The sequence below is a fragment of the Ictidomys tridecemlineatus genome, chromosome 8 (assembly GCF_052094955.1).
Source record: "Ictidomys tridecemlineatus isolate mIctTri1 chromosome 8, mIctTri1.hap1, whole genome shotgun sequence".
Lineage (NCBI taxonomy): Eukaryota > Metazoa > Chordata > Mammalia > Rodentia > Sciuridae > Ictidomys > Ictidomys tridecemlineatus.
In genome coordinates, this window is record NC_135484.1 from 95681141 (window position 1) to 95707926 (window position 26786).

Genomic DNA, 26786 nt, shown 5'->3' on the forward strand with positions numbered 1-26786 from the left:
GTGGGAAGCCATTCTAACACGTGATTGAGCGACTCCCGTTAAGGGCCTGAGGCACTTTGGCAAAAGTCGAAGTTTTCCCGACCCTTTCCTGATGAGAGAGCCCATCCGTGTGGGGGTGTGCCTGACCACTGACCCCGGGGACCCAATCACTGACCCTGACCTTGGAGTGCAGCCCCCCCTCAACCTTCATTGGATGGAATTCTCCCCTGATTCTCTTGTTCCCCAATAAAACGCTGATCCCCGGCGTGCTCTCTCTCTCTCTCTCCTGCTAGCCCAGAGTAATCCCTGCTGCCCTCCTGGGCAGTTTAGAGGAGTGAACCAGAGGGGAGCCGTCTCGGACCTAGCAATAGAAATAAGGTAATTGAGTCTGTGTTTTTATTTTGATCTCTTCTAACTAACTTTATGCCTAGAACCTCATTAATGAAACCACTGTGCAGGCCGCGTGGTAGAACTACCAACCAAGAAAAGCCCAGGACTGGATGGGTATACAGCGGAGTTTTACAAAACCTTTAAAGAAGAATTAATACCAATACTTTTCAAGTTATTTCAGGAAATAGAAAAAGAGGGAGCTCTTCCAAATTCATTCTATGAGGCCAACATCACCCTGATTCCGAAACCAGACAAAGACACCTCAAAGAAAGAAAACTACAGACCAATATCTCTGATGAACCTAGATGCAAAAATCCTCAATAAAATTCTGGCGAATCGGATACAAAGGCACATCAAAAAAAATTGTGCACCATGATCAAGTAGAATTCATCCCTGGGATGCAAGGCTGGTTCAATATACAGAAAACAATAAATGTTATTCACCACATCAATAGACTTAAAGATAAGAACCATATGATCATCTCAATAGACGCAGAAAAAGCATTCGACAAAGTACAACATCCCTTTATGTTCAAAACGTTAGAAAAACTAGGGATAACAGGAACTTACCTCGACATTGTAAAAGCTATCTATGTTAAGCCTCAGGCTAGCATCATTCTGAATGGAGAAAAATTGAAGGCATGCCCTCTAAAATCTGGAACAAAACAGGGATGCCCTCTATCACCACCTCTATTCAATATAGTTCTTGAAACACTGGCCAGAGCAATTAGACAGACGAAAGAAATTAAAGGCATAAAAATAGGAAAAGAAGAACTTAAATTATCACTATTTGCAGATGACATGATTCTATATACCTAGAAGACCCAAAAGAGTCTACAAAAAAACTACTAGAACTAATAAATGAATTCAGCAAAGTGGCAGGATATAAAATCAACACGCACAAATCAAAGGCATTTCTGTATATCAGCGACAAATCTTCTGAAACGGAAATGAGGAAAAACACTCCATTCACAATATCCTCAAAAAAATAAAATAAAATACTTGGGAATCAACCTAACAAAAGAAGTGAAAGACTTATACAATGAAAACTACAGAACCCTAAAGAGAGAAGATCTTAGGAGATGGAAAAATATACCCTGTTCATGGATAGGCAGAACTATCATCATCAAAATGGCGATATTACCAAAAGTTCTCTATAGGTTCAATGCAATGCCAATCAAAATCCCAACGGCATTTCTTGTAGAAATAGAGAAAGCAATCATGAAATTCATATGGAAAAATAAAAGACCCAGAATAGCAAAAGCAATTCTAAGCAGGAAGTGTGAATCAGGAGGTATAGCGATACCAGATTTCAAACGATATTACAGAGCAATAGTAACAAAAACAGCATGGTACTGGTACCAAAACAGGCTGGTGGACCAATGGTACAGAATAGAGGACACAGAGACTAATCCACAAAGTTACAACTATCTTATATTTGATAAAGGGGCTAAAAGCATGCAATGGAGGAAGGATAGCATCTTCAACAAATGGTGTTGGGAAAACTGGAAATCCATATGCAACAAAATGAAACTGAATCCCCTCCTCTCTCTATGCACAAAAGTTAACTCAAAATGGATCAAGGAGCTTGATATCAGAGACTCTGCGTCTGATAGAAGAAAAAGTTGGCTCTGATCTACATATTGTGGGGTCAGGCTCCAAATTCCTTAATAGGACACCCATAGCTCAAGAGTAATAACAAGAATCAACAAATGGGACCTACTTAAACTAAAAAGTATTTTCTCAGCAAGAGAAACAATAAGAGAAGTAAATAGGGAGCCTACATCATGGGAACAAATTTTTACTCCTCACACTTCAGATAGAGCCCTAATATCCAGAGTATACAAAGAACTCAAAAAATTAGACAATAAGATAACAAATAACCCAATCAACAAATGGGCCAAGGACCTGAACAGACACTTCTTAGAGGAGGACATACAATCAATCAAAAAGTACATGAAAAAATGTTCACCATCTCTAGCAGTCAGAGAAATGCAAATCAAAACCACTCTAAGATACCATCTCACTCCAGTAAGACTGGCAGCCATTATGAAGTCAAACAACAACAAGTGCTGGCGAGGATGTGGGGAAAAGGGTACTCTTGTACATTGCTGGTGGGACTGCAAATTGGTGAGGCCAATTTGGAAAGCAGTATGGAGATTCCTGGGAAAGCTGGGAAAAAGAGCGTACTATAGGGATACTGCCACATCGATGTTCATAACAGCACAATTCACAATAGCTAGACTGTGGAACCAACCCAGATGCCCTTCAATAGATGAATGGATAAAAAAAATGTGGCATTTATACATCATGGAATATTACGCAGCACTAAAAAATGACAAAATCATGGAATTTGCAGGGAAATGGAATGGCACTAGAGCAGATTATGCTTAGTGAAGCTAGCCAATCCCTAAAAAACAAATACCAAATGTCTTCTTTGATATAATGAGAGCAACTAAGAACAGAGCAGGGAGGAAGAGCAGGAAGAAAAGATGAACATTAAACAGAGACATGAGATGGGAGGGAAAGGGAGAGAAAAGGGAAATTGCATGGAAATGAAGGGAGACCCTCATTACTATACAAAATTACATATAAGAGGTTGTGAGGGGAATGGGAAAATAAACAATGAGAGTAATAAATTACAGTAGATGGGGTAGAGAGAGAAGATGGGAGGGGAGGGGAGGGGGGATAGTAGAGGATAGGAAAGGTAGCAGAATACAACAGTTACTAATAGAGCATCATGTAAAATTGTGGATGTGTAACCCACGTGATTCTGCAATCTGCATTTGGGGTAAAATTTGGAGTTCATAACCCACTTGAATCTAATGTAGAAAATATGATATGTCAAGAGCTGTGTAATGTTGTGAACAACCAATAAAAAGAAAAAAAAAAAAACAGAAAAAATACTAGAACATGGAATAGAGAAACATGCCCCAAAAGAATTCTAGTTCTGAAAAGTCAGAATATTAGTGAACTACTAAAAACACTAAAAAAAAAATATGGAATGCAGTCTCTTGTATCCTTTCTCCCTTCTTTACCCAAACTTTCCATCTGTAGTGGCAACAGACAGCCCTCTATCATTTTTTCTTTCAACATGTTTTTTGGCTTCATGTTAAGGTTTTCATTCTAAATATCAGTATTTAAGTCAAAGCTTTTTCTCATCTCAAAACTAAATTTTTTTTAGGCTGGGTTTGAGGCTCAGTGGTAGAGTACTTGCTTAGCACGTGTGAGGCGCTGGGTTCAATTCTCCACATATAAATAAATAAAAATAAAGATGCACTGACAATTAAAAAATAAAAAACTAAATTACTGCAAAAGTCACCTAAACTGGTCTCCTGTCCACATCTTTGAGTCCACTCTGAACACAACTATAACTCTAATACCATTCAGTCTTCTTGGTGTCCCTAAAGACAGGAAAGAAACTGGGTTGAAAAATTATAAATACTTCCAGTTCTAAAGGTATAAATCATTATTTTTATCATATCATTGTTCTACAACAGTGTTCCATCTATAATGGTTCAATAATGGCTCCCTCTTGCTAATATCAGATTTAAAATCCTGTGTCTTTACAATCAGGTTAGTAGAGGAATATGTTAAAAGATTATTAATCTATGTTATAAGATTACCCTCAGGGGTTCAACACTTTGCCAAGAGAACTTACAAGACAAAGTACACTGTCATACTCACAGCCAAAACTTTTGAATGCAAGGATATGCAAAATCAGCAGAGGAAAAAAGTACAAGGGGCAAAGTCCAGGTATAATATGCCAAGGAATCTGTCTCAGTGTAGTCATATAGGCACATTTAATTCCTCTACCAACAAGGTGATAGACACATTCCAACTGTGGTCTACTACAGAAATTTACTAGAGATTTAGTATTCAAAGGCTATTACTATAGGCAGTCTCAGCCTAGCATGTATCAAAATTCTAGGCTCCTATAAGGAAAGCAAGTGCTTGGCATAAACCATAATGTTTGCACACAGAATTCAGGCAAAGTAAGCCTCTCATATCAAAAGAATAATGGAAATTCTCCCCAAAATCCAAGTTCTTAGACATCAGTTGAGAGCCAACATTGCAAGCAAGTCTTTCTAAGGATGGTAGTCTCAGGACTACTAACTCTTCTGCACAGTCGCTTTCTACAGTTGCTTATTCTGTTCAGGCTCTTCAAACTTATCTGAATTTCATCACTTGTACTTTCCATCTTACCACATCCCATCTTTGAAGACCTACTGTTTTTCACAATGCACTGTAAAATTCTCTGACACTTCTCTCCCCTTTCTCTTAGTTCCTATTTTACTTTATGTTTTACCAACAAGACTTTTTGTTTTAGAGCACAAGCTGTGTGTAAGAACTACAGTTGATTTCTCTTATACTACAGATGAAGGCTCTTAAAAGTTAATGACTGATTGTATGTATGTTCTCAAAATGTTCTCTAGAGCTGGAGCACAGGATGGGAAGACTACAGAACTCAATTAGATATAATTTAGATTATAAGCTTTAATTCTGTACTGTGAACCTACACAAAATTCGAGCTATTCCCTACATTAAGTTTCAGATATAGTTCTAGATATAAGCAAATTGTGAAAGCACAATTAAAATTAAAATTTATGTGCATACTAGCACATCCCTATTGCAAAAACTACTCTTCACTCAGTAATACATCAAATATAGATCTTCTCAAAGGTTTTAAGTCACCAGGATATTTAATGAGGTATTGTTTTAATGATAAAAAATTAATACATCCAAAGGAAATTAATTAAGTAAACTAATATACTCATACAGACAGCACTATTCATTCATTTTAAAAAGTAGAAATATATGAATATATTCAGTCAGTAACTCTGGATTTATGTTTACAACACTCTGTTATTTTGAATCCCAAGGAAATTTAGATACCTTATCTTATATGAAAAATATGGAGAATATTTTTACAAATCTTTTTTTTTTAGTTATAGGGACACAATACCTTTATTTTATTGTTTCTACATATATATATATATATATATATATATATATATATATATATATATATATATATATATATGTTGTGCTGGGGATCAAACCCAGTGCCTCATGCATGCTAGGCAAGTGCTCTACCACTGAGCCACAACCCTGGCTCTAAAAATATGGAGAATATTAAAGACATATATCACATTATTAATAGTCGTTAACTGAGAATAAAAGTGAGTTCTTAATTTCCTTCTGTTAGATTTTAAATATGAATACATACAGTCATCCCTCAGTATCTGGTGGGGGACTGATTCCAGGACCAACTGCAGATACCAAAATCTGATGCTCAAGTCCCTTATACAAAATGGCACAATACTTGATACAACCTCTGCACCTGCTCCTGTGTATTTTAAGTCATCTCAAGATTACTTATAATACCCAATAAAATGTAATGCTCAATAAATAGTTGTTATATGGTATTGTTTTAGAAATAATGTTAAGAAAAAAGGTTTGTACATATTTATTATAGATACAATTTAAAAATATATATTTTTGATCCAGTTTGTTGAATCCACAGATGGAGGATATAGATATGGAGGACAAACTGAATTACTTTTGTAATGTTAATAAGTCATTAAATATATCTACTATATAATATGGTAAAAACCCATGAGAGTTCTGTATTATAAGGAGCTTAATATCCATGCAAAGTGAGCACTCTATCCCACAGGGCTATATCCCAATCCCTTGATGTGCATATCCAGGAATCAATTCGTGTCTTTTGAGATTAAACACTTTAAGGAGAATTAAAAAACAAAGTTTCATAAATATTAATACTATTTCTTAATACTAGCACTAATAAATTATTAATTCTAGCATAAATAAAAGTTTTCATTTACTAACTGGGGGCAGACTTACTACAGATAGCAGACTTCATAATATGACTATTTCTCACATGTGACCAACTCATAGAGCATCTTAAACAAGGCAGTTTAATTTAATTTCATATAGTAACTGCATGAAAGGAAAGCTTTCAATATAAACTCAGACTAATGGCTCTCAGCTATGAAGCTTACCTGCTCACAATAATTTAGTGCCACAATCATATTATTTTCAGTAGAGAGTACATTCTAACCTTACGTGTGATTGCAAGCTTAAAAGCAGTATGAACATAAACCTATACCCAACTCCAAGGTTATTTAGAAAAACAATATCTACTCTTAGAATATGCTCTTACCTTAGCAAAAAGATGATCCCTATATTGCTGCTGAGTAACAAAATTTTTACAACATATTACACAAGCAAAGGAACTGGAGAAAGGTCCACGTAATGTAATGGTTGGATCACATGGAGAGTGATCAAACCTACACAGCAAAAGAGAAGAGACATTAGAAAGATGTACATTCTAGAGGATAAATTATTTTGCTTTATTTGTGAAGCTAAATACACATACTCAAAACTTTTTGTACTACTTCACTGAAATATTAAATAATGTTCTTCAAGTTCCAGAACTTTCAAGTGGCTCCAATATCTTCAGTGGTCAACAGTTAACTCAAGATTTCATAAAAATACTCAAGATCCAATAAAATGGATTTAAATATTTCTTGCCAGACTAGTAAACTTCCAGTTTGAAAATTATAATCCTATTAAGTTTTCCTTCTTGCTTTGATTACCATAAGACTCACAAATAACTTTAAATAAATCACTGCAATAATAATCTCATGTTAAGATTTGTGGCATGGACTGGGGTTATGGCTCAGTGGTAAAGTACTTGCCTAGCATAGGAGAGGTCTTGGGTTCAATCCTGAGCACCTACAAATGGTTTTTAATCCTTTCAGCGTTCACTTTAACCACTTAAATCTGTGTCATTTTTTTAATATGTATTTTTTAAGTTACAGGTAAACATAATACCTTTATTTTATTTATTTATTTTTTTTTAAAGAGAGAGTGAGAGACAGACGGAGAGAGAGAGAGAGAGAATTTTTTTTTTAATATTTATTTTTTAGTTTTCGGCGGACACAACATCTTTGTTTTTATGTGGTGCTGAGGATCGAACCCGGGCCGCACGCATGCGAGGTGAGCGCGCTACCGCTTGAGCCACATCCCCAGCCCCCTTTATTTTTATAAAATAAAATGCATCATGGTGCCAGGCAAGCACTCTGCCACTAAGTCCCAGCCCCAGACCAAATCTGTGCCATTTTAAACTGCCTCAAAGACCTTTTAAAGGTAAGGTAAATATAGCATACTGAATCCCACTGTTATGTGTAATTATAATGCACCAATAAAAAAAAATAAAATAAAGGTAAAGGCAGGCATAAGTAGAGTAGGACACCTGGAAAAGACATGGTTTGGAGCCCCCAAATTCTCAACTTCCCCTTTTTCAGCTATTAGAAAGGGAGACTGTGGAGAAAAGAATGTCTACTATCTTTATGCTACCTTCACTTTCTTCTGTTCTTCTATGAAAAATCTCAGTAAATTGATTAAATGAGTTTCACAGAGGATTTCCTTATTATTAATTTTACTTCCACTGGTTTGCCTTTAGTATTTTTTAAAATGCCTACTAACAACTTTAGGATAGACCAATATCTGAAAGTGTTCTGCATTTCTTAAAATTTACATTTATGGGGGCTGGGGTTGTGGCTCAGTGTTAGAGTGCTTATATAGCACGTGCAAGGCCCTAGGTTTGATCCTTAACACCACATAAAAATAAATAAAAACAAAGGTATTATGTCCAACTAAACTACAACTAAAAAATAAATATAAAAAAATTTACATTTATGGGCTATAACAAATTCAACTGCAGTTCAATGTAAAGGCTGCTCAGCATTTTAAGAGACATATTAGGGAAAAATACATACTTAAAAGGCTACACCCATAAAGACAGAATATCACTAGAAAAATCTGACTTCGCCAAGCTTATTTAGGGAACCTAAATATAAATTAGAAATAATTACATCAATATAGCACAAAACATCTTGAATTTCAAATATATAGCTATAATCACAATGACAGAAGTATATTACACTTTCATTTAACAAAATTACTGCAGGAGCTAGGGATGTAGCCCAGTGGTAAAGCATTAATTTAGCACATGCAAGCCTGGATTTGATCCCCGAGAGCACAATAAATAAATAAATAATTTTGCTTTGTACTTCACTTGTTCATAAGTGTCCTTTATTCTGAATATCCTACTTACCTTTTCAAATGCCCTAAGAGAAGGTGCCCATTGTCAAATTCCTTGTTACAGTGCATTATAGGACATGAAATTGGCTTCCCACACTTCCGCGTTTGACCTCCTCTTTGGAATGAACTTTTTGTTCCAGAATTAATTGTACCTGTTTTGAGTCCTGCATCATCAGAATATAAATTCTTAAGTTACTATTTTCAGATAATTGTCCTTTGGAATGACAATCAAAATTACGGCAAAACAATGAAAATTAGAATACAACATCAAGTATATGATTCTTAAAATAACTTTGAAGTTAATTAGTTATTTTGGACAAAAACAGTCCTTAATTTTTCCACAAGCATTTTCTTTTTTAGAAAAAGAATATCTACTCTTAGAATAGATAAATCCATTTTCTTAAATTCAACACTCAAGAAATGTTGAGGATAAAATGCCCTACAAAATTAAGCCCCTACTTCCTTCATCTCATTCATATATATTTGCCAAGATCATTTCTTCCAATTCTTATTTTCTCTTTTAACTGTCTTAAACAGATTTAAAGGTTGAGCTTATCCAGTGGTACAGTATTTGGCTGGCATGTGTGAGGCACTGGGTTCAATCTTCAGTACCAAATTAAAAATAAAGGTACTATGTCCATCTACAAGTAAAAAAATATTAAAGAAAAAGAAAAAAAAAGAAAAGGTTGAGCTTCTCTTATAGAGTACTTGCATTTTGTGAAAATTGTGTTAAACAATGTAAATGAAGTGAAGGCTAGGAATAAAGAAAGCAGAGACGCAAAGGAAGAAAGAGTGCTATTTTCTGACAAATCTAGCCACTGATCAATCATTTCCAACCTGGACATCAAGTAATGCAGTGTCAGTAACAACAAATTTATAGAATATAAAGCAGAGATTTATTTAATGTTGCTCTCTCTCTGAACCCAATATTAATAATGCGTTCATTCTTTACCATCTTGGTTATATAGTTACACAACTCTTTAGACTAATCTCCCTAGTCAAAATTTGCTCTCAGAAACTCCCAACACTTGATATATGATGGGAAATTTAGAGTTATGTTGTATAAAAAAAATTATAATGTCAGGAGGATTCTGATGCAATGATAGTTTAATTACTATCTTTTATTATTATCTCTTATGAACTCTTTCATTTAAATGCCTTGAATATTCCATAACAATGGAAAATTGGGCAGTTTCTACAAAGTCCCTAAACATTTACTGGACTAAAATTATTCCTTTAACATAATCTAGTTTTTAAATCCCCAAAATGGATGTAAATGTTTAAGGTTTTAACTGCTTTTCTGCTGTTTTAGTCTTAATGGGGGGAACGCCTCCATTAAACTATCAAAGTGTTTTTAAATGTATTCTGACAACAAATAATGGATACCACGGCCTTAATCATATTTTAGTTTTAATGAGGCATTAAATGTTAATGCACCTTTTATCTTTAAGCCTGCACGTGTGGTACTGGGGGCTGAAGTCAGAGAGCCTGGAACACACAAGCCATTCAGCTATATACCCAGTCCTATCTTTAACTTTTTTAATGAAGTCAGAGTATGACAGTTTTTACATCTGTCCATTCATATTCCAGATGTCTTCCATTAGGACCTTTATTTAGCTACAAACAGCAACTCAATAAAAATTAAGTTGGAAAAAAAAAACAACCTATCAAAAGAAAATAAATATTCCCCATAGAAGAACAAAACACAAAGATTAAAAAGCTTTTTTCCTTAAATAGTTTTGGGTGCAATGCCTTAAAATTATTTAGTATTTAAATGTATGCAACTGGCTCAACTATAAAGGTCCATAAAAAATAGATGGTCCAGGGCTAGGGGTGTGGCTCAGAGTAGAACACTTGTTGAGCATGCACTAGGTCCTGGATTCAATCCCCAGCACTACAAACAAGAAATAATAATAACAACAAAAAATGTCCAAAGTCTGGGTGATTATAAAATACTTAAAGTAGCTTTAATTAAAAAAACTGAATTATAATAGCTGAGTACTTTGAAATAAGATTGAATGAGTACTTTAAAACTACTAAGAAGTAGAATCTCATTTTTTTAAAATATGTTTTTAGTTGTAGGTAGACATAATATACCTTTATTTTATTTATGTGTGGTGCTGAAGATGGAACCCAGGGCCCTGAACAGACTAGGTATCACATTTTTTATAAACTAGGATCAAATTTTTTATAAACAAAACCACAACTCCTCTCTGTTTCTCCCAGTTATACCCTCTTAAAAGGTCTAAATAAAGCCCAAGTAAGGAATGGCAACATACCAATTACAGCCCAACAACAAAGCAGCTATTCTAGCAATGAATTCAAACTTCATTTTTATACTGTCTCAAAAACCAAGTAAAAAGCTACCTTGATGGATCGATTGATATCTCTCTCTCTCTCTCTCTCTCTCTCTCTCTCACACACACACACACACACACACACACACACACACACACACACACACTATCACACAGAGATAACTGCAGAATTTAACACTGAACTCAAGTTTATCTGCTATCAGCGAGCCAGGCATGACCTGAAGGTAGAGAGTTTACCTAGTCTTCTTAGTACCATAAAGACACAACTAAAAAACTCAGGTCTGCTCAGGAAAATAAATAATTAAATGTTCAAGAATTGAATTTACTATGCCTTAAAAAATTCTGACACTCTAGAAGCCATGAATTAGGTCTAAAAGAACATATTACTGACCCAACAAACATTCTATATAGTTAGACTCATATACGAGATTGGTGATTTTTAGAAGCAGACTTAAAGATAACACAGGCTTGTAGTTTTAGCCCATTTTCCTGTCTACCCAGAAATATTCCCCAAACTGCAGATACTCTAAAAGATCCTCTGGAGATAATGGGGCCTAGGCATATGTTTACAAGTTCTCAGGTGATTCTAATGCAGTCAAGGTGAAACCACTGAGCTAATCAGTAACTTCTTCCACTGAGAAATGACTTCACATTAAGAGGTATTTTTTTTTTTAACTATAAACTTTAAAAGAACATCTCAAGAGGCAAAATCATTTATCAAATTTTCCAAAGGTAAAGGTGGTCTGGAATGCCATAACATTTGTTTGTTTAACTGCTAATCGTCTAGTTTGGAAACCAAGTTCTAGGCTTCCATGTTTATTACGCAAATACTTATAGCCCACCTCAATACAACAGTCATAGAGCATATCTGTGCTGGGTATTCTTTATATGAACTGACACTATAAAAAACTTGTTCTCTGTCCTCAAAGAACATATTGTCTACTGGAAGAGACAAACAGATCAATTCAACATAAAAGAGTAAGTAAATACTGCATTAAAGAAACAAATAAGGTACTATAAGACAGTAGCTCAAGGGGGCTGAGCAACTAACCCTATTCAAAATAAACCAAGATAGGCTTAACACATAATTAAACATGACATACGATAGATAAACTCAGCAATCCTCAGTACTGAGTACTGGAGGAACAGGAAATATGTATTAGCCTTACAGGCAAATAAGAAGAAAAAAGTGAAAGTTACTTTAAAAGATGTGTGGGTTGGGATAGGCTGAGTGGAAGTTTGTTATACACAAGCAGATTGAGGGTTAAGAAGGAAATATAGGGGCTGGGGTTGTGGCTCAGTGGTACAGCGCTTGCCTAGCACACATGAGGCACTGGGCTCGATCCTCAGCATCACATAAAAATGAAATAAAGATTGTGTGTCCACCTACAACTAAAAAATAAATATTAAAAAAAAGAAGAAAATATAGTTTGAGTGGTGGCCAACTGTCAAAAAGAATACTGTATCCGTGATAACTGCTAAATATCAATAAATATAAATTATTTAAAATCTTTTGTAAGTGGTAACTGTAGTCAAAGGAAAGCCCCCTTATAATTAACTTTGGGATGATAAGATATCTAGGTTCAACAAAGTTAAGCACTTCACACATAGATTTCTGATGATTTTTTGCAATGAGACATTCTAGATTAAATTCATAAGTAAGATTCCTGTGGATATACTATAAGAAAGGCTAGAAAAGCTGTCACAGTGGGGTTCTCCTAATAGCTGTTGAAAATTCCAAATTATCTAGCTGGGGAAGAACTGTTTCACAGTAATGCTTCCAGAAAGCTCAGGTCTGCAAAGAGTGAGTAGCAGATATTTCCTTACAAAATATCTACGTAGGCTGCATTGATGAATACATAAACAATAATCCTCTAGATAATAGTTTAAATTTCATTTTCTTAGGCCTTTTCTGATCACAAATAAACTGCTATACAGCCTCTGACAGATACATACTACTTTATGCAATAAATATGAAATATATGAATGAATTATAAACAGTGTCTTCTGAGCTCAGAGATGATCTATCTATATTGCTTCTTCTCAAAATATACTTCTGCCAAAGAAGAAACACAACTGATAAAGGAGGCCATTATAAAGTAAGCCATTATGAAGTGATATTACTATCACTAAAACTAAATTTCAACACCTTACATACTTATTAGCAAATGAATGAAACAGACATACTTTCTGCCTTAGGGCTTTCTGGAAGCTTAGTAACCTTAACACAATTTCTAAAGAATACCTGGCATTTTTAGCCACTGGTCCACACACTGTCTTGCTGCTTCTGTATCAGAATGTCCTTGAATAAATTCCAATTCTTGTAACCCATGCGCATGTTGAAAATCGACTTTTTCCTAAAGATATTAAGAAAAAATTCAATTGACTTTGATTGCTACCTGGTTTCCTTAGGATAAAGATTTTGATACATCAATGATCAGAAAATACAGAGCACTCCTTATCCCAAGAATTACACATCTAGAAATCTATGCTAAAGTTATACATATATCATAATAAAGGTTCATATTCTAAGATGCTGATGATCTTAATATTATTTGCTCATAGTTTGCTACAAACTATATCTTCAACAACAGGGTATTATTTAAATGATTAGGGTCCTTGTATTTGTCAGAAGTCATTAGAAACACTAAAAATTTCCAGTGCTGTTCAAGAATATACTTTTGATATCAAGTAGATCATCAAATTGTATTAAGCAGATAAGGCAAAATGTAAAAAAAAAAAACTAATCTCAATTTATACACAATTACATCCAAAGAGGGGAATGAAGCTATAACTATATACATTAAATGTTATTAAAGCTATATGGCTATGTGCAGGAATGGAAATATTAAGGATTATTTTTACTTTTAAACTTTTATGCACTTTTTTCCAAATATTCCATATTTAGCCTGAAATACACAAAAGGATAATAAATACTTGTTCATTGAATACTATTAGTATCAGGTACTCATTAGCACTTAATATGTGCTAGTATAAAGCATTCGTTGCTTCTAGATCTATTTCAAAAAGGGTCAGAGAATATTTCATGGGCTTGGCAAGCTACACAGTCTCCAATACAACTTCTCAACTCTGATGCTATATAGCACAATCACAGACCATATGCAAACTAATGAGTATGACGGTTCCAGTGAGCCTTACGTATAAACAGGCAGCCAGTGCCAATTACTGAAAAAGATGCTTTAAAACATTAAAAGTCTCAATTTTTTTTTTACTTATGTAACCCATAAATCTATTTTTGTATTCATTAATCATGTTGTATGTAACAATTAGTAATTGCTGACCATCTAATACATATCAGGCATTGTTATAAAAAGACTTTATATTTAATTCTCACAGTAACCCTATGAAATAGGTACTATTATCATGCCCATGTTATGATGGAAAGACTGAGGTACAGACATGTCAGATATATTGCCCAAGGATATATAACAATGTCAGGATTCAAATTCTGGCAATCTGATTTTAGAATCCATGCACTAAAGGAGCATATCACACTGCCTCTCAAAAAACATTTATATGTATAGTAAGCCCCTCATATCCATGTGTTCCATGTGCATAAATTCAACCAATCTCTAACCAAACACGTCAGAAAACAAACTGCATCTGTACTGAGCACATACTTTTTTTCTTGTCATTATTCCCTAAACAATACAGCGTAACAAAGATTTGCATAGATAGCACTTGTATTGCATTAGGTATTACAAATAACCTAGAGAGATTTAAAATATACAGAAGGATATGTGTAGGTTATATGCAGATAACAAGACATTTTTTATTAGGGACTTGAATATCCCCAAATTTTTTCTAGGAACCAATCCCCCACAATGGTGCTTAAAAAGAAATCTCAGAGTCAGAAACAGTGAATTTGAAAGATGCAGGCCAGAATAGTACATGGTCTAGTTAGCAATATAACAAAATTTTCTATAAGGAAGGGTAAGTGAAGGGAAAAGGTGGATCAAGATATTAATGTAAGGCTGAGGATATAGATATAGCTCAGTTGGTAGAGTGCTTGCCTCACATGCACAAGGCCCTGGGTTCAATCCCCAGAATGGCAAAAAAAGAGAAAGATATTAATGTGAAAAAAATTCACAAAAAATTATTAAAAGGACAGCCACAGAATACTAATTCTTAAGGATATTAGTATGCATTATAAACATTATTTTAAATTCTCTGTAATCAAATTATGTAAGTATATAAAAACTGGTTTTAATAAAAAAAAATATTCATTTCATACAAGCTTCTGAAGTTCAAAGTGCTAATGTACACTATGATTTTTCCATACATAAAGCAAATAGTTTCCCAACTTCACAAATCAGTTGCTCAGAAAAATGTATTCCAATAAAACCCTTCAAATAAAACAGTAAAATGGAGGGGCTGGGGTTGTAGCTCAGTGGTTGAGTGCTTGCCTCACATGTATGTATAAACACTGGGTTCGATCCTCAGCACCATATAAAAAAATAAATAAATAAAACAAAGATATTGTGTCCATCTACAACAACAACAAAAAACCTTTAAAATTTTTTTTGAAAAAACAGTAAAATGGAGATTAAATATTAGTACATGTCAGTTAACAGTCTACTTAGGCAATTTCTAATATTAAAATTAACCTTTTCTAAAAAGTTTTCTGGCATTTCTTATAATAGGATTTAAATTCTGTGAACATGCATAATTAATGCCCCAAAATATTTAGTGACTGAAATTATTCCAAAAATTAGCCACCCTTTTCTCCTTTGTCACAAACTACTTCAACGGACTTTAGGGTTATAGTTCTTCTTACAAGTCAATAAACAAAGCTGACAGCTGGTTACCTGATCAGCATAACACAAGATCTCAGAAACTGAAGTATCCAGTGAAGATTTTAATGAATCTTTTCTCTTTAAAACCTCTTCATTTGTCAGGCATGGTGGTGCATGCCTGTAATTCTAGCAACTCGGAGGCTGAGGCAAGAGGATCATAACTTCAAAGCCAGCCTAAGCAACTTACAAGGCCCTGAGCAAGACTGTCTCAAAAAAATTTTTAGAAGGGCTGGGGATGTGGCTCAGTGAGCTCACACACGCGCTGTCTCTCTCTCTCTCTCTCTCTCTCTCTCACACACACACACACACACACACACACACACACACACACACACACACACAAATCTCTTCATTAAAAAAAGGAAAATCTTGGGCTGGGATTGTGGCTCAGCAGTAGAGCTCTTGCCTAGCATGGGCGGGGCCCAGGTTCGATCCTCAGCACCACATAAAAATAAAGGCATTGTGTTGTGTCCATCTACACCTAAAAAAATAAATATTTTTTAAAAATTAAAAATAAAAAAAATTAAAATAAAAATTAAAAAGGATAATCTACTTTATTAATAAAGACACAATTCAAAAAGCCTAAAATAGAAGACAATTTCTATATCTATTTTTACCTAGAATTATCACTCACTACAATTCTGCAAAAATTATTTCTGTAGTCACACATGGAGGTGCACGCCTGTAATTCCAGCAACTCAAAGACTCAAAGATCACCCTCAGCAATTTGTGAGACCCTGTCTCAAAATTGAAAAGTATTTTAAAAGGGATGTGAATGTAGTACAAGGGTAGAGTACCCTTGAGTTCAATCCCCAGTAATGCCAAAAGAAAAAAGAAATTTAATTGAATAGTGTTTCTACCAGGATAGAAAAATAACTTTGTATTTTTATAAATAAACATTTTAAATACACAAGTAGAATACATAGTGTAATTTAATTACTATTATACCAAAAAGTTAAAGACCCTGAACTGACCCACATCTAAATTTAAAGATTTGTGTACTTTATTCATTCATTCATGCATGCATGCATTCATTCATTCATTCATTCATTCATTTCGTTTTTGCAGTGCTGGGGATCAAATTCAGGGCCTAATGCATTCTAGGCAAGTATTCTACTGCTGAGCTACAACCCCTGCCCAAGATCAGTTTGCATTATCAGCTGGAAGATATTAAAACAGATGCTACAGAAATATAAACTTCTTTTTAATAATCAATGAAACAAGGAATCAAAAACATGACATTAAAATTATAAAATCCAGGGCTGGGGTTGTGGCTCAGTGGTAGAGCACTTGCCTCAAATATCACGAGGCACTGGATTTGATTCTCAGCATCGCTTGTAAATAAAAAAAATCCAGGGCTGGAGTTGTGGCTTAGTTGGTAAAGCACTTGCCTAGTATGTGTGAGGCACTGGGTTTAAAAAATAAAAATAAAGTCCACTGTCGACTAAAAAAACATTAAAAATAAATATAAAAAATAAATAAAAGTCCATTAACAACTAAAATAAATAAATAAATATTTTAACAAAATTATAAAATCCTAGTGCTTATTTTGATCTGGGAGAACATCTTCAACTTGTTTCTTTATAGAATAAAAACCGAAGTCTACAAAAATTAAGGATCTGATGAAATCCAAATAGCTGCTGGCAGTTATGATAATAAACCTTTTTATAACTCTACTATAGAGACTTGTTTTACCCAATGCATTAACTTTTTATGTTTAATAGATTTTTTGCTAGTCACTGAAGGAATTCTTTAAGTAATTCATTTGGTGCCTTCTAAAGCAAGTCAAGTAAAAAATTTGTAACAAAAGATTCTACATTAGGCTTTGTTTTACATAGCTCTTCTACAACCCCACTTCAAATTACTTCTTTTTACTAGTTATGTAAGTTGGAGACAAGAGTGTGAGTTTTGAGAAAGTGATTTGGCTCTATTTGGTAGAAAATGACCTTTCAGGGACTAGGGCTATAGCTCAGTGCAAAACACTTGCCTAGCATGTGCAAGGCACTGAGTTCAATCCTTATAAAAGTGAATAACCTTTCAATAACTTATTCTATAAAATGCCTGATAAAATCTTTCACTCATGTAATAAAGTAACCCAAAACATTTAACTACTTATCTGCCTTAAGAAATGTCATAATTTTTCATTCTCCAAATCAAAGTCCATTCGGTTATTTGTATGTTTTCTTCTTTCCTATGCACACAGGGGATACACATCCAACAAACTAAAAACAAAAATGTAAAAAGCTATATGAGCTAGGCAGAGTGGTGCATGCCTATAATCCCAGCAGCCTGGGAGGCTGAGGCAGGAGGATCAGCCTCAGTAACTTAGACTCTTTGTCTCAAAAATAAAAATAACTGGGGATGTAACTCAGTAGTAAAGCAATCCTGGGTCTAACCCCCAATATTAAAAACAAAAGCCTGTAAGAATTACTACTGAATTGATGAGCTATCTAGAGTACATGCTGAAATTTGAGTCAATCATAAATTTTCTTATCAAAGTTTTCTCATTACATCTGTATTCAAAACAATTCTATAAAGTAGTAAAATATCAATTAAAATAGCCACCTACCCTGAATGCTCTATTCTTCTCTTCTTTTTGCTGTTTCTCTACTTCAACATGACGAGCTAGTCGAGCCAGAGTTAATGCAACTTTATCCTTCTGATGGTCAATATAGTCTTTATGTTTAAAATTATCCTATGATGGAAAAAACATTTTTTCATTCCTTTTAATACAAAATTGGTATTTGGTAACATCTCCATTTGTCAAACAGCTATTATGCTAAAGAATCATTTACTTCTTTTATTATTTCTAAGAACCTATCTTGGTATATTTTACGTGATATGTTGTAAGTCAGCCAAGTATAATAAAAAAGTAATGATACACTAAAAAAGGAGAAAAAATAAAATATGAAATGCTCAATTAAAATCATAGGGAATATGAGAAGACAAAATAAGGGGGGAAAGCACAATAAAAAACAGTAAGAAATATATCAACAATCATTTTAAATGTCAATGGTCTAAATATACCAATTAATAGATTGTCAGAAAAGATTTTAAAAAATCCCAATGTATGTGGTCCTTAACAAACCCTCTTTAAATTACAAAAAAATAGAAAGTAAAAGCAAAGAAATGAAAAAGATATTTGCTAACACAAATTAAAAGAAATTGGGACAATAGCTCAGCTATGGAACCAACCTAGATGCCTGGATAAAGAAAATGTGGTATATATACACAATGGAATATTACTCAGCCATAAAGAAGAATGCAGTTATGGCATCTGCCCATAAATGGATAGAACTGGAGACTATCATGCTAAGTGAAATAAGCCAACCCCCAAAAGCCAAAGGCCTAATGTTCTGATAGGCAGATGCTTTTGGATACACAATATAAGGCATAGAGGCAGAACAGGGGACACCACGAGGACACACAGAAGTTTAATGGATTAGACAAAGGGAAATAAAGGGAAGTGGATGTAGGGGGATGGGAATAAGAAAGAGAATAGAATGAATCAGACATAAGTTTCCTATGTTCATATATAAATACAGGACCAGTGTAACTGCACATCATGTACAACCACAAGAATGGGAAGTTATACTCCATGTATGTATAATATGTCAAAATATACTCTGTCATGATTATCTAAAAAGAAAAAAAAAGTTAAAATAAAGTTTTGTTCCCAACCTCCCAATACTGGTGATGGAACATATACACCCCATCCTCCATAGTTTTTCTTTTAACATTACAAATGAGAGTCATTAATTACTGTGTGAATTTGAATCTTGTTACAATTCTGAAGTGATTTTAGTTGATTGTCACTCTTCCAGGTATACAGTCATAAAATCTGTGAATAACCTTAATTTTACGTTCTTTACAGATTTTTTTAACCACATATCTGCAGTTTCTTTTTTCTTCCAAATGCCCATAGTAGTATAATAAATTGTTGTGATATTAGTTGAGGGGTGGGGGAAGAAAAGAAAGTGGGAGTAGCTACATCAATTCTAGGCAGCACATTTTAAAGCAAGCAAAGTTATCAGGGATGTCAAAGGATAATACAGGAATACTATAAACACTTCTATACCCACAAATTCAATAATCTAGAGAAAATGGATCAATTTCTTGAAAGACATAATCTGTAAAAATTCACAAAGAAATAAAACAATATCAAAAAGCCTATAACTATTAAATTAAAAAAATAAATAACTTCTCAAAATAGAAAGCACTAAGGCTGGGGTTGTAGCTCAGTGATAGGGCACTTGCCTGGCATACTGGGTTTGATCCTCAGCACCACATAAAAAATAAATAAACAAAATAAAATTATTATATCCAACTACAATGAAAAATATAATTTTAAAAAATAACCCTAAGATCAGATGAATTCACTGCTAAATTCTACCAAACATTTAAGAAAAAAATATTATACCAAATCTCTACAATTTCTACCAGTAGACAGAAGAAGGATTACTTCCTAATTTAAAAAGCCAGTATTGCCCTAATACAAAACCAGACACAGGCACTATAACAAAACTATAAAAGGGGCTGGGATTGTGGCTCAGTGGTAGAGCACTTGCTTAGCATGTGTGAAGTGCTGGATTGAATCCTCAGCACCACATAAAAATAAATAAATAAAATAAAGGTAGCGGGAAAAAAAACTACAAAGAAATATTGCTCATGAACACAGTAGATCTAAAAATTCTCAACATAATTTTAACAAACAAAACTCAATAATGTATACAAAGAATAACATATCATAATTAAGTAGGATTTAGCCCAGGTATGCAAAAGCTGGTGAACCATTTTTTAAAAATTAGTAGAATCCATCATATCCATAGGCTAAACAAGGAAAATCACATGATTGTGTAAGCAGAAAAAGCATTTGACAAAATTCAATGCTCTTACGTGATTAAAATAATAAAAATAAAAACTTCTAAGCAAATTAGGAATACATAGGAATTTCTTCAACTTGATAATCAGAAAAAAATTACAACTAACTTCACACTTTGTAGTGAGAAACTCAAGTTCTCATACAAAGATAGGAAATAAGGCAAGGATGTTCCCTCTCACTACTCCTTTTCAACAATATACTGGAAATCCAAGCCACTGAAATGAGAAGGAAATGAAAGGCTTTTTGATTGGAGCTGAAGAAATAAAACTCCTTTTTTAGATAACATAATTGAAAAAATTGAAAATGACAGAAAAAAGACTCCTGGAATTAATAAGTGATTAGCATGGTTGCAGGATAGTAATTTACAAAAGTGGATCACTTTCCTATAAAGCAGCAATGAGCAGGTAGAATTTAAAATTAAAAATTATTGCCATTTACATTAATAATCCCCTAAACAAGCTGGGCATGCTAGCACACGCCTACAATCCCAGTGACTCAGGAGGCTGAGGCAGGAGGATTTCAAGTTTCAGGCCAGCCTCACAATTTAGTAAGACCTGTCTCAAAAAATAAAAAGGAGTAGGGATAAAGCTGAGTGATAAAGCGTCCTTGGGTTTAATCCTCAATACAAAACAAACAAACAAACAAAAATGGGGAGAGGGTAAGAAATCCATGTTTATAGATAGGAAGACTAGATATTGTCGAGGTGTCAGTTCTTCCCAACTTGATCTCTCTACATAGACACATATACAGAGACATTTATATTTATATTTATGTGTAAAGGGTGTGTGTGTGTGGGTGTGGGTGTGTATGCAATCCCAATCAAAATCACAGCAGGTCATTTTCTGTTTTTTGACAAATAGGTAAAAGGCCCACAACAACCAATGCAATACTGAAAAACAAAGTTGGAGGTCTAAAAGTACTTGACTTTAAAGTTACTGAAAGCTACAGAAATAAAACTATGTGATACTAGAAAAAGAATAAACAAATAGATCAATGACACAGAAAAAGACCCATGTAAATATAATAAACTGATCTATGACTAAAAAGCAAACGCAAGATAATGGAGAACAGATAATCTTTTCAAATGGTATTGAAAAACCAGACATTTGCATGCAAAAAAAAAAATTAGACTCTGATCTTATACTCTTCACAAAAAAATGAACACAAAATAAACTACAGAACTAACATAAAACACAGAATTATAAAACTTCCAGAAGATAACACAGGAGAAAATCCAGATGACCTTGGCTGTAACAATGACTTTTTAGATATAACACCAAAGGCATGATAAAATAGACTTTAAAATTAAAAAGTTGTCTGCATAAAACATTATCAAGAGAATGAAAACACACAACAGAGAAAAAAACAGATACAAGATAAAAAACTGTAATTCACTATATACACAGAACTCTTTATAAAAATCAACAATAAGAAAACGAATAGCCCAATTAAAATATGGGCAAAAGACCTAAAGAAACATTTCAGTAAAGATGATACATAGATAGCAAATTAAGCATGTAAAAAGATGTTCAACATCATGTCATTGGTAAAGTACAAACTAAAACAATGATATACCATATACTCTTATTAGACTGACCCAAATCCAAAACACTGACAATACCAAACGTTGACAAAGATGCAGAGTAACAGAGACTCCTTAGACATTTCTAGTGGAAATTCAAAATTATACAGGTTCTTCAAAGAACAGCTGGACAGTTTCTTACTATATTAAATATGCCCTTACCAGTCATTAGGCTCCTTGATATTTACCTAATGAAATTAAAATTTAAGTAGAAATTAGAAAAACCAGCACACAGTTGTTTAAAACACCTTTCTTTTTAACAGCCCAAACTTATAAAACAACCAGGATATTCATCAGTAGGTGAATGGATAAATAAACTTTGGAACATCCAGATAATAAGAAGTAAGCTATCACCTTGAAAAGATATGGAGGAACCTTAAGAGCATATTATTTAAGCAAAAAAAAAAAGCTAATATGAAGCTACATATCATATGATCAGAATATTATATAATATTCTGGAAAATATAAAACTATGTTAACAGTTAAAATATCCGTGGTTACCATGAGTTAGAGGGGAGGGAGGGATAAATGGGCAGAGCACAGGTTTTTAGGGCAGTGAAATTATTCTCTATAATACTATTATGGTAGTTACATGTCATTACATGTATGTCAAAACCCAGAAAATGTATAACACTAAGAATGAACCCTAATATCACCTTTAGACTCTGGATGATAATAATGCATTAATATAGATTTATTTGCTGTAACAAATGTTATTAGGATATGGATTGTAGGGGTGGTTGTGAATGGGCAAAGGGGCAGGACCTATATGGGAACCATATCTACATTCCATTCAACTGTGCTATAAATCTAAAACTGTTCTTAAAAGGGGGGGAAAAAAGCTATTTTAGGGCTGGGAGTACAGTTGTATAGCATTTACTTCACAAGTAACAAGGTCGTGGGTTAGATCCCTAGAATCATGCAGAAAGCGGGGTTGGGGACAAAGAATAAAAGGAAAAAGTTCATTTTAAAAAAGAAATGATCTTATCTGACTTTCTACAAGATTGGGTGACTCATATTCTTTAGGCAAACCAGTCACATACATATAACCCAATTTTAATTTAAAGTCAAACACTAAGTTATTTCTGCAAACAGAGGGAAATTATATTGACGTGTGCATATTTAAAAAACAGCCAAATTGCTAGGTGTGGTGGCACATGCCAATAATCCCAGCTATTTAGTAGGCTGATTAAGGAGGATCCCAAGTTCAAGATCAGCCCGGGCAACTTAGACCCTATTCCAAAATAAAAATTAAAAGGGCTGGGGATGTAGCTCAGTGGTAGTAAGGCAGGACCCACCACCCAATATTAAATCCTAGGCTAAACCTTGTTTTTTTTTCTGTTGTGGCTGTCTAACAGGAAGGTCCAACTCAGGCTTGGATGCCCATACATTCTGTTGTTCCTCCAGGTTTCCATGACTACTCTAACATTATTCAACCCCAATGAGTTGTTATGAACTCAGCAATTCTTTTGTTTTAAGGAAAAACTACAGAACAAACTCAGGTTAACATATACATTAAATCATCTCATTACGGGAATATGAAATTAAAATTATATACTTTCAGTTGAATCAGAGAAAGAGAACTCTCCAAAGAAAGGTTAGTTTTTCATCAAAACACTACAAAAATATCTAGAGCCAACAACAGTACCCCTCTTTGGGAGCTTTCCTTGCTTGCTTCTATTAAATCTGCTACTGAATTTTCACCCTTGTAGTCTGCATACTTCATTCTTCAAGTGCACGAGATAAGAACCCTAAAGTACCCACACGACCCTGTGTTATAGTAGAAGGCACCTGGGCTCAATTCCAAAAAAAAGGGCCTAATTGGTCTTTTCAGCATGATGCTACACTTTGGAGTAAGGAATGTTTACAAGACCACTTTAGGTAATGTGAATATTCTGTGGACAGGAAGGCAATCATGTTTTAGATAAATTAAGGTAATCCTAATCCAGGAAAACCTATCCTCGAATTGATGGCCCCACTGTCATTTAACTTTTTCCTAGGCCACAACAAAAACATTCTGAATTACTTTTTGAATTGTAATTCAAAAAAACTTCACATAATGTTTACTCTTCTTAAATTTTACATTAAAGCACTTAGTAGTTCTAATTCAGAAATATAGCAAATACGTATTAATGAGGAAATTTTAATAATCTTCTAATCATAAAATATAAGTATATTCTGAAAGCTTTATTACCTTCAAATTACACCCATATGCCATCAAAACAAATTTATAATGCTAGGAATGTTAAGTAGTTTAGCCTTTAAGCAACATTTAAACCTTCATTTAGATCTCTTCAACTTTACTCTAAAATTAATCTATAGTCCTAAACCATTACCTTTATTTGAAAAAATTAGCTATGTAAAATATGTAAATGTGTAAAATTATGGGGTACAGTGTGATCATTCAATATATGTATACAATGTATGATGATTACATCATGGTAATTAGCATTTCCACCTTAAATATTTATCATGACCATTACACCTTGAAAGTTAAGTAAAACTGTTAGAATTGTTACTAAATTGTTTACTACCATTATTTAACTATCCATAGCCTACATTACCTTTTATTTAACATTATGGTTCTATCTCAATAAAAAGACCATTTCTTTCTGACCAGTTCTGCTCATCCAATTATCATTTACAAGTTGTAAGAGCTGAAAAGACCCATATCCCTGAGTCTGAAAACAGAAGACATCTTAGAACTGAGTGTGGTCTCCTTTTCCTTTTCCCCATGGAGAAAGTTTCTACTTTCTTCTTGAAAAGAAAACAACCAAAAAAGAAATTCTGACTACCTACATTGAAAAATCTGGGAGAAAAGGAATGGTAACTAGAGAGAACAAGCATTTCAACTTTGAAATTTTTGCCAATATTAAAGTTAGCACTCTAAAACTGAGAAAAGGAATTTTCTCTTTAACTGGAGGACATAGTATATATGAAGCAGATTATAAAAGTCATATGATATTTTTCCATCACACCTCTGGGTTGGGTGAGGGTCAAACTGTTGATTGGGGCTGGAAGTGTGGATCAGTGGAAGAGTGCTTGAGGTCCTGGACTGAATCCCCTGCATAGAGGATGGATGGAGGTTGCTAGATAAGTCAGGCACGAGTAAAAATTTATATAAGAATACTATCCCTTTTTCCAGAAAGACAAGTTATTCTGCTAATGATACTGAGGAGTGATCTCTAGATGTCAATGAATTATACTCTTCTATCATTCTGGGAAAAGATATTGGCATTGAAAAAAGCAGAGAGATCTCTGCTATAAAAATGTTACAGATTTTACCCATAAGTCACAGAAACCCCTATTTTGCACAGCTGTAAAGCAGGTAATTTAAAGAATTAAACCTACAGAAACAAATTTCAAATGATCAGAATGTAAGGGAAAGAAAACTTAACATGATTTTGTTACCAAATCAACTGCAAAACCAAAGGTTTGATATTGTCAGGAATATGGGCAAAATGCAAATTAATTTCAGGGTAGATGAAAATACCTTAAATGCTTCCTACAAAACTAAAATAAAGGGGGTTACTCAATTCTTAGGATTGGGAATTCCCACCATTCCATTAGTGCCAATATGCTAAATTGTAATTTTAACATGAAATCATAAAAAAAAATTCCAGGACTGGTCTTCTTAAGCTTGATTTGTCATCTGCCCCAAAGTCTATTGATGGAATTATCACTTAGGTTCTTGGAGCTTTTCTAAGAAAAGTCTGGCAATCACATAGGTACTTCCTAAGCTAGACCTAAACTGACTCTGAATCCATAGTGACCATAACAGGATTTATGTTTCATTTAGATTACTGGCAGCTATAGAAGCTCCAGGATCATCCTTTTTGAATTACTTCATTATGTTACTCAAGACTAATTTCTCTGTAGGATAGACAGTAATACTATAGAATCCACATTACAGTAAATGATAAGCCATCAATTCATTCAGTTATTTCTTGAGAGAAGCATAGGAAAGTCTTAGGAAAAATATTGGGAATAATGTCTCTAAAATTTGTCTATATTTTAGATCACTCTCTACCAGTTTTCCTCCATACTCAGATCTGCACAGAATTAAAGAAGATGTAAAAGTCAGGAGTTTAAAAGGCAGATTCTGGTTTAGTCAGTATGAAATTCTAATATTGTCAAGTATATTTCTTTACATTTTTATTTAAAACTTGAGGTAAAACATGTACAAAGCAATTTGGGGTGTGTCCTAGAAATGATATTCAAATTTAGGATACTGGTTAAAACTTTGTATACATGTTCATGAAATCTAAGCAATTACAAGTCAAAGTAAAGAAGAAAGAATATTTTTTGTTCTAAAGAACAATGTTTATGTTTTATTATAGCTTGAAGAATTACAGCAAAAAAATTGGAGTCTGGAAATAGAGTGTAACTTGGGCAAGAAAGAGGGCTTTCTTATGACATCTACTGATAAATTTCATTTAACAAATAAAAAAAATTGTCCCTGGAGGTATAATGACTAGGTTACATTTTTCCCAACTCTAACAGAAACACATTAAAAATAAAAGGCAGGCACAGTGCTGCATGCCTATAATCCCAGCTACTCAAAAGGATGAGGTGGAAAAATCTTCAGCCTACAAGTTGGGAAACCAGCCTAGGCAACACAGCAATACCTCTCTCAAAAAAATATTTTCATAGGTTTGAAGACAAACACCATTATCACTTTAAAGC

General features: G+C 33.8%; 1 protein-coding gene across 13 annotated transcripts in view; it reads right to left on the minus strand.

Annotated features, from left to right (window-relative positions):
• The window catches only part of Znf451 (zinc finger protein 451), a 101592-nt gene that overhangs the window by 52947 nt on the left and 21859 nt on the right, over positions 1-26786 (minus strand). For all 13 annotated transcript variants that reach the window (XR_013425082.1, XR_013425083.1, XM_078019838.1 and 10 more), the window contains 4 exons: positions 18206-18331; positions 13065-13176; positions 8515-8665; positions 6556-6682 (listed from right to left, as the gene is read on the minus strand). Coding sequence is in view for 11 of the 13 variants with exons in the window: in XM_078019838.1 (XP_077875964.1) it covers positions 6556-6682; positions 8515-8665; positions 13065-13176; positions 18206-18331 (516 nt within the window). In the remaining 2 variants the exon portion in view is untranslated. The remainder of the gene's footprint in view (positions 1-6555; positions 6683-8514; positions 8666-13064; positions 13177-18205; positions 18332-26786) is intronic.